We start from the raw sequence: 12,951 nt of genomic DNA, 5'->3' as shown, positions 1-12,951 counted from the left end.
TAGGTCATCAACAGCCGGACAAATTGCAACTGCAATTTCAGAAATGTTTTTTGAGCCCCATCGTATCAAGCTAATCCCTTGCTTTGCTGTCAACACATTATGTTATTTGATGTCTTCTGTAGAAGAACCTGACAATCACACCTGAAAATGAAGTAAAAAACCTAAGAGATATTAAAGACAGAGTGCAAAAATGTCTGCATGTGATGGTACGCTGAGCAGAGAGAGCTAGGAACACTTCATACCCATTACTAAAATGAATTTTAAATACAGCTGTGAATGAGGTCCTTTCAACTTACATCAGAAATTTCATTACAATAGCCCTATTATAAACCTCCAGGTAGTTTTACATTAATGACCGATATAACTGGCAAGATCAGACTTTCATCTTCTCTTTAAAGTTTTACAGACACTGAGCTTTCTCACATATTCAAAATTTCATGTTATCTATATTTTTGATGTTTTATCTTGCTATACCTATGTAAAAGCTGTGAGATCAGTTAAATCATGAAAACTAACAGGTTTGGGTTTTTTTTTTTTTTCCCAGATGATTTAAAGATTAGAGCTCAGCACTTCTCAAATCATTTAAGAGAGTATTCAGTCAGGCACTGAGAAAATATAGCAAATGCAACCAAGGGCTAATCAATGTAAGTGGAGCACAGCATAGTCAGGATAAATAAGTGCACTGCCCAGCTGTGGGGTTTGGGATGCCCTAAGTGCTGCAAACAAGCAAATGGAAAAAATAATTATATTATCATATGGCAGCAGTTTCTCAGGATCCATCAACAATATTGTAAGCATCAAGGATTTTTAAATAAACCTCCTTCACTTGGCATTACAAAGTAATTGTAGTGTCAGGTTGTCACCTTCCCGTTGCACCCAAAGAGGGGAGTGTTGCATCATGTGGGTCCCTCAGTTGGCTGCTAGCAGCAGTGAAGGCAGAGACCCATCTCAGCAGTATCATTTGCTCATCTTCTACAGCACCTCTTGGCCTGCCTTTGATTTAGTGCTTAACGTTTGGCAAAATTAAGAGAAATCAAAATAAGAGAGTCTTGCAGTTGAGTGCTGGCAATATAGGTGGCACTGCAATGCCAATATTGCAGTGGTCCAACATTGCTCATGCTCACTAGGTAAGCAAGGATGAGAGGTGGGTAGAAATCCTAAGTTTAATGTGGACTACATTTAGACTGTAAGCTATATATGGAAATTAATTTGAGCCTTCAGGAAAACCGATTATTTTTTACACGGAAGAAGGGAAACAAGAAAAACAGGTTTGTTTCGGTGGATCAGCTGGTGGTGGGATGGAGCTGTCAGCAGTAACTTCAGAGTTAAGGCTGCACTGAGTATTTCACTTACAGCAGGATTAGATTTCTTGCATTTCACAGTTCGGTCATTGAATTTCATCTTCAAATTTGACACAATTAGTGTTCAGGGGTCAACTGAATTTGCTATGCAGTTTTTAGGTACCACTCTTACTAACTTTCTAGGGAAAACAATTAATATTCACTAATCTTTGAACTATGGACCTCCATCGTCCGCTCTGTCCCCCCTCCCTGATGTTTAACCAACTGCATACACCAACATTTCAAAACTTTGGAGCTATTCCCATCACATCCTGGCCTGGGAAGCTTCTTGGGGGAACAGGAAGAAACCTCTTTATCTGGCAACACCTTTCCCAGCTCTGACAAGACAATTCAGCAGCAGGGAGACAGTGCTCCTTCATGTCCTCCCTTGGTGCTTCTCTCCTGGAGCCCAAATGTCTTCCTCCCAAAACTTCCCCAGGTGCCAGCACCATCCACATACTTGCCCTTCAGCTCTCACTGGCTCTACATTTCCTTCTTTCTTTTCCCTTACCAACACTTGGACATAAAAGTGAGGTCTGACCCTACTCCTGGTGGATCTCTTAGGATTTGGTGAGGTACAACCAAGGAAATTTGGTCTAGCAGGCAACTCTGGCACTGGAAAAGCCACAAATGATCCCACAACTATTTCCAGCAGTTCCAAAAATCAGTAGCTCCCTATAGTAGAAGGATCACTGAGTTTTATTTATAATATATTTGACTCCATTCAAGTGCCTCTCTGTTATTTAAGTCAGAAGATGAAAGCAGGACAGAAATAGCCCATCTTCCAGTGGCATAATCCTTACAAAGCTATTTAGATAAATCTTCAGGACAGCTCAAAAATGTGCTGGAGGCCAAATGTACAGACCCAGAAACTGTGCGAAAATGTTTGAATGCTACCTTTGCCTCTCCATCCCTCACGGATGCCAAAGTTTGCCAAAGTTTCTCTTTAAAGCTACCCAGACTGTGCTACATGAAGCTCTAAGTGACCATACTGGAATTAGTAAAGTATTCTCAGCAGCTTCTCAAAAAAATATTTAGATAAATGCCAAAGGAATGGTTAATATTTCTAATACACAGACCTCCATTTCCATCAAGTGCTACCATGTTCAACTGGAACTGACAAGCACATGGATGTGTTCACCGCAACATTTTTGTTTCCTCTGGAATGAGACTCATTATCATCAGAAAGCTTTCTGCTGCACTTTCATTTCATCAATACGGGCCCTAATTCTATAAAACAAATGCCGTAAAATATTACAATATCAGCCTGCTTCAAAGGCACTGATTTTTTTTCACCAGCACTTCCATCTGACATCTGACACAGCCCATTATCATATCAAAAGGTCAAGTTAGCAAGAGGAAAGCATATAGATTATTACCTAAATAAAAATGACCTGTTTTTATAAGCTAATTTAATATATCCCTCGTGAGCGACACGGTGCATTACACAGTGCATTTTCTCAAGAGGAAAGCAGCCATAAAGTCTACCCAGCGCAGATCTCTGCATGAGTAATGCAAGTCTGCAAGCAAACAGCAATTCACCTTCAAAAAAGAAAGTCACAATTTAGCAGTCTCCACTACCTTCATTTAGGGCTATCACCCTGCATGTTATCTTGATGGGCTCTTGACTTTTAAAATTATTTCTGAGATCTTATTTTCTAAGGAAACACCAATTTATTACAGCAGTTGGGAAAATCCTGTAGCCAGACTTGGATAAAAACTACCTGTGGCTTCAGGATGAAATTACAAATTAAGACTAAACTCTGTTATAAGCAAAATTCTCCAGCAGAAAGAAAAAAACCCTTGCATGCCAGAGGCCAAATAATGCCATCTAAAGTCTTGGTTTTTCTAAAGAGCAAGATATTTAAACTTATACAAACTTGACAGGTATCAATGATCAGTTATGATTTCTCCTCAGTACTCACCAAGTAGGAGAATTGTTTTAATTATTTACACATCTTAAAAGAAGTGATTGCAAGCTCTGCTTTTTATAGAATTAACAAGCTTTTTTCCCCCTTTTGCACATCCTGTGAGGTTTTCCCCCAAGTCTGGCACCGCAGATAGCCAAGGCAAAAACTAGTTCCCATATGGTCCCTAATTCAGAAAACAATCGACACAGAGGGAGATGGAGCCAATTATTACAGCTCTCAGGCTGCCCAGACCTTCCTAATGTTGTAAGCCAGAAAATATTTTCTCTTGCAGAAAAATTACTAATCTAATCGCACTCCGTGCGTCAGTGAATTATTTCAGCCAAAGTTTCCAAAAGCTGTGGCCCAACAGAAAGCCAGACCTTAATTAAATCATTCTCTTCAATTGGTAGCTCCCATTTTGGAACTTTTAACTCTGAAAATTTCCCTTTTGGCAGGGGTTAAAATCTTTCTTGGCTTATCTTATCTATATTTCTAAAAGAAAACAAGATAAAGAAATAAAAAACATCCTTTCCTAACACATGGGGTTGTTTATTATCATCACAAAACCCATGGACTGGCAAGATGTCAAAACCACCACGTACCAGTGTGCTTGCAGACACAGCATCTGTGTGCAAAGCTTTTCCATCTTACCAACACAGGAGTTTGCATTAAGATAAGCTGGTTTCTGCTGTGTGCTGTGGCCCATTTTTTGGAGCTGAAGGGCCAGCTCCAGCCTTAATACGTTTATGGAGATGTTGGCCAGAACTTGTACCTATGAACCAGCAAAGAGCAGATATCTACACTACAGGCACACCAACATGTGTGACCAGATCACTGCCAACCACTTTCAGACAAACACTGCAATCAGGTTATCAATAAAGAGCAGTCTTTATATGCAAGGTGCATTAAAATATCTCTTAGCCCAGATGAGGAGGGTGTTTCTGAAGCAAGTCCCCTGGCAGGTCCTTCTCACAACTCTGAGTGGGACAAGAGTGCGAGAGCTGGGCTCCTCTCAGGTGACGATAAGTTCCAGTTGGAAGGCACATCTCAGAAGCTGATTTATGTGCAAACACGCTGGCAAGGGAGAAGCTAGACGGACTGAGGGATATGGGGATTTCATCTTGCAAAACACAATACTTGGACACAGCTCACGGGAAGCCTTCAACAGCAGATGGCACCTGCACACCAGCTACCAGCCAACGGAGATGTCAGGCGCAGGCTTCAGTCCAGTCATGCCCACAAGCACTTTCTTATGGCGGGGAGCTGAAAACTTTTCTTAAATTGGCATCTTCAAAAAACCTAGGGCTAAAAGGTATTGGAGGACAGAGTACGATTTTGTAAGTAGCAAAAGAAAGGAAATGAGAGGGGCCATCATACCACCTTGCTTGCTCAAACTACAAAGCTGTATCTGTACCATTCTCATTAGAATAAAGTCAATTTTACCTTTAAAGCCAGGGTGGAAGGGGAAAAGTGTGTACAAAGTATGCATATAAAATTTAAAAATATTAATAACCACCCTCTGCACCAAAACAAAGTCAATAAATTGCTAGGATGTTTTGTTATGAATAAATGTAGTGAGAGAAGCAGTGTAAAGTGAAAGAAGACATGACTCTGGCCAGTACAATAAAAGGTTTGGATGTAGCTCTTTTTTAAAACACAGCTCATGTAAAGATGAAGGGTGTTTGGGGCCAGAGCTGCCATGAAAGGAAAAGGCATCGTATACGTACACAAAGGTCCCTGCCTCCTCGAGTACTATGAAAAGGAGACAATTTTGGCTGTGAGTACCAAGATGTATTCCTCCAGGGCTGCAATGCAGCTGGAATGAAAAAAAAAAAAAAAAAACCAACCAAAACAAACAAAAAGTGCAATCAAAATAGCCTACATCTGCAGAGAGCCTGGAGCAACAGCATGAAGGCACCAGTGTCTGGACTTCAACAGGGTATTAATTTCAAGCCCCACTGCCACAGGAGATCAACATCAGCAGAAAATTCTAGATGTGATGGGAGAAAAGGAGCTCAGGGACCCTGGGCATCAGAATGGACAGGCTCTCCTTGGCCGGGCAAAGCCCAGGCAGCTGCCAGCTTTCCCAGCTTGGTGGTCAGGGTCACCTTGTTGCTGTCCTTGCCTCTGTGTCACAGGAGAGGCTCTCCCTTGCTACAGCCATGTCATGGGAAGGTGGGACCAAGCTAGAGGGGACCTCATCTGATGACCTTGTTAGTGGTTAAAGTAGTGTGCAGTGAGCTAACGGTATTTGCTGAACCCTCACTTCACTTGGCACCAACAACTGCAGTAGAAACAACCTGTTTCCTCTTGGATTTATGAGAGCTGCAGTAGTGGCTCTATTTGGAAGTAATCTACACTAGATGGGTCTCCTGCTTATTTAGGGATCTCCATCATGCCCTAATACCAATGTGGCCAGGCCTGACACTGGGACATGAGTGCTGTTCTTCTGAAACTCCCATTTTGTCAGAACATGAACTGAATTAAATGTTTGCCTCTCCTCTTCACCTTTTCTCTGGTAAGGATGTAACTATAATAGTCATTAGTTGATTAATTTATTAATTCATCTGAACACATCCAAGGAGTAGAATATTAATTATATAGTCTCACAGATGATACATTAATGATTTCTGATTTAAGAGATTGAACATGTTAAGAAGAACTGTCAATCCCAAGCTTGCAAAAACCAGGGAAAAGTGTCTCCAAAATTAGTATTAGTTGGGTAGTAAGATATTAGTTGTAAAGAAATAGATCAGTTCTGGTGCTGGAGTAAGCTCATACTGTAAAGATGATCTCTGTAATCATGAAGATAAAAAAGGGTTCTTCCATTTAGATAAAAGCCACAATTTTTATATTCACCTGGCTTTAAGGAAACTCACAAAGCGGCATCAAAGATGACTCAGCTTGGGCACATGAGCAACTCTGCTGAATTCCACTGCTTTCAGCAACACAGGTGCACACTTGCTTTCCTAGACAAACAGATGTCTTCTTGAGGGAAGGCCAGAGCCCTTGAAGAACACAGCTTTCTTCAAGGTCTGCTTGGCAGGGACTCCTGGGCACCTTCCCACTGGAGCACTGACACAGCCTTGTGTTGGATGTCCTGGCTGCCCTTGCAGGACAAGAGTCAGGCATTTAGGACACAATCCAAAGGTGCCCATGCAGAACAGACAGACACCTACAACCATCACGGCCAGTATGCAGATACCTAAAGCCATGGTTCCCCGTGACACCCCATTTAGTGGTGCATGAAGCCTCTCTGCTCAGCTGAACTATTTTTGAATGGTGGTATGTATTTTCTTTGCCTTCAAGAGCTGAGCAGAGCTTGCTCTTTCCTTCAAATCATGCCGAAGGGTAGGAAGTTGTAGCTCAGTTGTCTACAGCAGTTTGATTGCTAGAACATTTTCCCAGGTCCTAGGAGCACCCTAACCATATCTCAAGGCTTGGCTGGGAAAACACCAGGCTGCCAAGAGAGAAACTCAACAAAAAGTTGTTCAGCCCTTTCAGACCTGGAGGACTGTTGGATACATGGAAAGATTTTCTGGCCCCGTAACTTCTGCCTAACATCCTCTCCGTCATGTCTGCACTGGGGCTACCAGCTCTGTGACCCCAGGGTCACACTACAGCATGGAGACAAAAAACCCCACCAGTGCCACCTGCTAATGAATTCCAGCCCATGGCCCAAGTCCTGCTTTGGGAACATGAACCCTGCATTGGATGTAGTCTAAACCTGTGTTTTAGCTGAGCAAGAGCCTACAAATTAACAGGAATTTAATAATCACCTTGATATGGTAGATTTATACTAAAATACATTTGCTGCCATTTTGTAGACATTTTTATACGTATCATTTCAGTTCATATTTCTTAACCAACAGCAACTGATAAGAAAATATTACATCGTTCACATTTTGGTCCTGAATGTGGCCACCACACTAGTCAAAAGCAGGCTCTGACACTCTGTAATGATGTCTCACAATGATGTCCTTTGTATTTACTCTGCGCAGTTACATCTGCTGAATGTCTGACCTTTGTGTGGATCATCCTGATCCACCTGATACACAGTGAGGCACAAGTATGCAGAAAATTTCTATCCATCCAAAATCCTTTTGCCACCTGCCAATACAAGCACTGAAAATGAGATGCTAGCTACAAGGATGCAAAAAAGAGGAAAAAAAAATTGTTTATGTGATTTGAGTCGTGTAAAGCTTCACCAAACCCGAATGCGCTTTATGTGTTGAGTTCTTCCCTTTGACAAACTTCCCCTTGGAAAAGATAAACCCTTGAAGGACAACGAGCTGGAGCTAATTAACAGCTGCTTGCAAAGTAATCCAGGTTAAAATTTCTGCCAAGTAGACTTTTCTCCCAGAGGAGTTTTATCTTGTGAGATATAGAAACAATAACTCTTGAGCAATAAAACCTTCTGAAGCAGCTCACAATGCATCTCACTTTACTCTCCAAGTAACTTTGCCATTTTTTCCTCTTCTATTCATCTTTTTGCAGGCATGTACTTGCTTTCAAGGAGTTGAGCAAATGTGAATATGGTATTTGACTAACAAATGCCATATCTTTTGAAAGAGTGTTCCTGTTTTTTTAATGTTTCTCCAGGAAGACAGCACTGATCCCTTCTGCTTTTTCAAAGTCAAAATGTCAATATGCAAAGGACAATAACGTCACTGTCACATACAGTCTCAAGTGACAGGACTCATGCACAGGCCTCTGACTTTTAAGATAGAAATGTTGCTGTCAAAATTAATTGATTCCTCCTTTTGGAGAATAATTCCTCCATCACCAGGAATCCTTCACTTTGCCCTCCCACTGGGATGAAATACTTGGCATTAGAAGAAAAGCAGAGGAATAAAGAAGATAAAAGCTCAAAAATGTTAAGGTTAACATTGGCCCACTGGTTCCCAAAATGAAGAGTTTATTCAAAATATGTCCCAAACTGCAGTCCCCCCACCCAGTGCACAAGGGATCCTGAAAGCCCTTCCCTAAAACTCACAAAACCATCCTGAAAGAGCCTCCAATACAATCTGCGTACACAAACATTTCCTGTGATAATAAATTATTACGTGATACTCTATTAATAACAGAGCTTGAAATCATAGATGGGAAAAGACAGACTATGAAATGAGGAATGGCAAGTCCTATTTGCAAATTTTACTTGGTGCTAATGGGTTGTGGTGTAACCTTATAAAAGCTTCTATGATAATAACATGTTACTATTAAAACCAAAAATCCTCAGTTTCATTACCAATGTTTTCTTCCCTTTTGTTCAGATGGAAATCAATATAACCCAAATAGTAACACTAAAAACAAAAAAATCTAAAATAATAATAGCACAGGCACTTGGGACCATCTCTCTGAAGCTAAGTTAATTTTCCAACACTTTGTAAAATGCTTTACATAAGCTGCTACTGGCATTAAAATGTCGTATTTTCAGCTGGTACTAATAGCTAATATATATAATAATATATACTTATCTATAATATCTAATAGCTAGTTATCTGCTGCTATAGCACTGTGTCCCTTTGACTTTACATTCTGTGCCCAAAATACCTATTATCTGGGATGGTAAAAGAGGCTGGTAGCCTCCTGCCTTTTTAATTCACTCAACAAGAATTTTAGGGAACTTAAGCATGCGAAGAAGAAAGCTTACATGTTTGATTTGGGGCAGGGAAATATTATTCTAAACTAAAATGCAACCCTGGGGTGCCTTCTAGTACCTTAAAATAAATTAAACACGATTAAAAATGTATTTCAAAGATGATAAAAAAGAAAATAGTATCTTAATTTGTGGGCACTTTGCAATATTAGCCAGTTTTCAAGAAACTGAGTTTCTTGGGATGCATATTTACTTTCTGAAGCAAACAAACAAAAAGTTATTTTTAATCAACTAACTAATTAGGGCTTCTCATTTTCTCTCCACAGAAGTGCCAAATACCTTTGTTATACACTATTTCAAACCCCTCTGGTTTAATGAGAAGTTTCTATGTATAACTTGAGCAATCTTAAACTTAGACAGCTGCAGACCACTGATTAACAGTCACACTGAGCATTCGACCGAGAAAACACCTATCCCCTTCTTTAACGTGGTAATAAAAAAAATCAGGAAAAAAGTAAAATGATTTTAGAAGAGTAAAATAATTTTGTATAGAGCAACTTCAGTTTTTGTTTTAAGCAACTTTTGCCTTTGAATCATATTGGCTTATATTCAGTATCCTCTAATCAGAACATGTTCCTCTTCAAAAGCTTTATTGTTGGTATATAGTATTGTTGGTATATAGTATCAAAGCACAGACATAACAAAGTTTTCCTATCAAAACCAAATTGTAGTTCAAGAATGAATGAAGAGTGGGGGTTTTTTTGAAATATTTTAAAATCTCAATACACTTCAGCTCGCTTCTGAAAGGAATGAATATTTATATTAGGTATTTGGATGAATATATTGCTTCACATCAAGGCAGCTCTAGTATCCATTCAAAAATGACAAGCTCGATTTCCCGTTCTTTGTCTCAGAACACACTTTGACTTTGTGAAAAGTCTGAGAAAGATCAGAGTTCTCTAAAGAAACAAATCATGTTCAACAATTTCCGTCAGTACTAGAGCTTTCCAAGACCTGTATTTTCTCACCTTAAAATATTTCAAGAGAATTTTTTGAAGATCTAACACTTCTGAGGACTCAAATATTGCGATTACGACAGACCTTTGGACCACCCAGCTCTGGGCACTGGGAGACCTCCATATTCATGGAGAGAGCCAGGGAGGTAGCGGGAGGTTCATCCAGAGAAAAATTCAGAGTAAGCACCAAATTCACTAGTTTTTAGGCTGTTTTATACTACTGTGTTAAGAAAAAACAGGGTTTTTTTAATTACAGTGATGTACCACCAATTAAAAATGAGGTTAGGAATGTATGCTGAACATAATGAGCAGACACTTACTTTGCTTTTGCTTCTGCATCTTCATAGGCTTTATTGGAAACGTCATCTAGGCCGCCAATCAGATGTTTGAAGGAGCTGTAAAAATAAAAGGGCATTTTTAGAGGAAGAGTCTCCATTTGGGAGCCAAGCAAGTCAACATGGCTCTTCGACAGCAACCAGGGGCCATCCTTCAATGCCAGAGATGGCTGCAACTGGTGCCAGGACTGGGCATCTGCTGGGAAACACAGCCTCAGACATGCTGGGAAAGGGGTGGAAATGCAATAACCAATGCCAGGAAGATCCAAACTTATTTATCCACCTTTTTTCGGGACTGAACCCCCTGTAATTACTGCTGAAGTTTTCCTTCCCTCCGATATAAGTTTTAGAGTAAATCTGTCAATATGGCTGGTAAGTCCCATGATGGTGAGGTGCCACCCTGTTCTCCAAACAGAAACTCTATAAACCACTCTGCTTTCAGAGTTAAGGATAATCTTTATTTCTGTATCTTAGCTTTCTCAGTGACCAAAAACACAGCAGAGAGAAATAAAATGAGGGGAAAAAGCAGAAAAGGAAAAGAAAGTGAGGGCAGAAACACAAACAAATTGTCATAAGCCAAACTGCTTAATGACATTTGAGAGGAAATCGGGTTAAACTGAGTAAGATGGGTTGAAATGTTAGGGATGCTGAGCTGTCTTTTGTACAAGCTGTGGGTCCTCTAACATCATCCTCTATCCCAGGGGAGACACAAAGGGCACAGACATATCGGAAAAAGAATTAGAAAATCTTTTTATATCATGAGTGACTCAAACAAATGGCCCCAATGGCCATTTAATCAACTAACAAGCAACACTCCAGAGAAAGAAAATTTTAAAATACTACTGTTTTATCTTTGGTAGTGATGTTACACAGTGTCAGTGACTAAATAAGAAATAAAAATTGAATATTTTAAGTAATTTTCAATAATTGAAATCAATTAATACCTATAACTGAAAATATTTCAGGTGAAAAGCATAGTTCCCTATTATGCATTTCCATTATTCCCAGCGTGTCTGTCACACATAGGTTTTCTTTTTTTCAAGAACCACATGCAAAATGAGAAAAGAGCTAAGCTAATTTAAAAGGATGAACTGCTGCAAACTACAGTGTCTTGACTAATCTCTGCCTTAAGGTCACAGCTTCGGAAATGAAAGTCCTGCAGTTCCTCTGGCTTCTATCTATTCATGACACTCCTGAGGCACTAAACATAGAGACAAAGAACAGAAATGGCTATTAAGAAATTGAAAAAAAAAATGAACTGAAAAGTTGAAAAAATTTGAAAAACAAAAAATCACCATGTAGAACCATATTTATGAATTTAGGAATAAGAACAAAATATTTAATATGGTCCTCTCTCAACAAAGACTTTTAGAAGGTTTCAGCAGGTGAAAAAAATACAGGGCACGTTCATAAAGGTAACAATTTGCAGATAATTTGCATTTTTTCCCCTAAATCACTTGGTTTCAGATCACATGACATTATATAGGATAAAGAGCCACAGATGAAAAACCTGTGACAGAAAAGCTTCAAATCCCAGCTGTTTGTGAAAATACAGCAACGAGCAGAATTCACCAGCCTGATGTATTCAGGTTGAGTGGAGGGCAGCTGTGGGAAATGCAATATCCTGCTATGTATGAGGTTAACCAGGGTGACTTCGTGCTCCCTTTGGCCTCGAGTGCAATGAAACTGTTCAGACCATGCTTTGCTCAAGCAGCTTAAACATGTTGTAAGGTCTTAAGTGGTGTTGCTGCATCAGGAGATGCTTGGCCCTATGCAAGGTACCCCGCGTGCACGTGGCAAGCGGGGACATGACTTCCAGAAGAATGAAATGTGGCTTAATTATCTTGCTTTATGAACAGCAGCTGGAAAAAGCCATATTTTACCCATTATTGTAATAAATATGAGTCGAGAGTTCACAATGGGGAGAGGTATTTATATTGGTTTGGATCTAGAGCTGCTGTAACAGGCCTTTCCAGCATGGCCTTTTGCATAATTACAGTCATCACCACTCTGGAAATATCCTCTGCCCACACAAATTCCCTGAGTTTTCCACCTTGTTTCATTCGCAATATTTCAAATTATACAATCTAGGAAATCATTTACGCAGCACAGAGAAAGTAATGGGAACTCATTAACGAGGAAGAGAAGGCAAAAGGCCCCTTTGCTCTTGCATGGAAATTGTGTTAGGGTTTTTTAACAAGGCAGGCTGTAGTTTTCAATTTTAAGATGTGTTAATCATCAGAGTATCTTTTCAACCCATAATTCCCTACTCAGCAGTGAAAATATGAAAAATTCAGCTCATTCAACATATCGAGGTTTATCTTTACTGTGCTGAAGATGTGCCATAGGGTAAAGCCAAACCCTTGAAAGGTGACACTGAAAGCAAAGCAAGAGGTGTATGGTAATGCTCACTTGCACAACAAACAGATATTTAGGCAATTAAGAGAGACACAGTAATACTGTAATCCTCTTGGAACACTATAAGATATGACCTAGGGTTTAAAATTAAATTTAACGTAGCTAGGCTTGGTGTGCCTTCATATGGTTAGGAAAATGTTTCAGGGTTAAACTCCAATTTTTTTTGGTAATGCAAATAAATCTTTGTGTAGTGAAACATTGTATGGACAAATAAGAAAAAAGTCACTGAAAGGAGTAACAACAGTTTGTCTAATATCCTTAAATTTTTATTAAAATATGTTAAACAAGACTTAGGACTGGGCAAGATATTGAAGTTCACTCAAGTCACTTTTT

The 12,951-nt window shown here is 39.6% G+C and overlaps 1 protein-coding gene across 2 annotated transcripts in view; it reads right to left on the bottom strand.

Annotated features, from left to right (window-relative positions):
* PRKG1 (protein kinase cGMP-dependent 1) overlaps positions 1–12,951 on the bottom strand; it is a 533,626-nt gene that overhangs the window by 59,129 nt on the left and 461,546 nt on the right. For both annotated transcript variants that reach the window (XM_074830170.1, XM_074830169.1), the window contains exon 9: positions 10,186–10,260. In XM_074830170.1, coding sequence (XP_074686271.1) covers positions 10,186–10,260 — 75 coding nt within the window. The remainder of the gene's footprint in view (positions 1–10,185; positions 10,261–12,951) is intronic.

Source organism: Strix aluco, chromosome 7 (assembly GCF_031877795.1).
Source record: "Strix aluco isolate bStrAlu1 chromosome 7, bStrAlu1.hap1, whole genome shotgun sequence".
Taxonomy (NCBI): domain Eukaryota; kingdom Metazoa; phylum Chordata; class Aves; order Strigiformes; family Strigidae; genus Strix; species Strix aluco.
The sequence above is the reverse complement of the archived record's forward strand: the minus strand, read 5'-3'. Positions and strand labels throughout refer to the sequence as shown.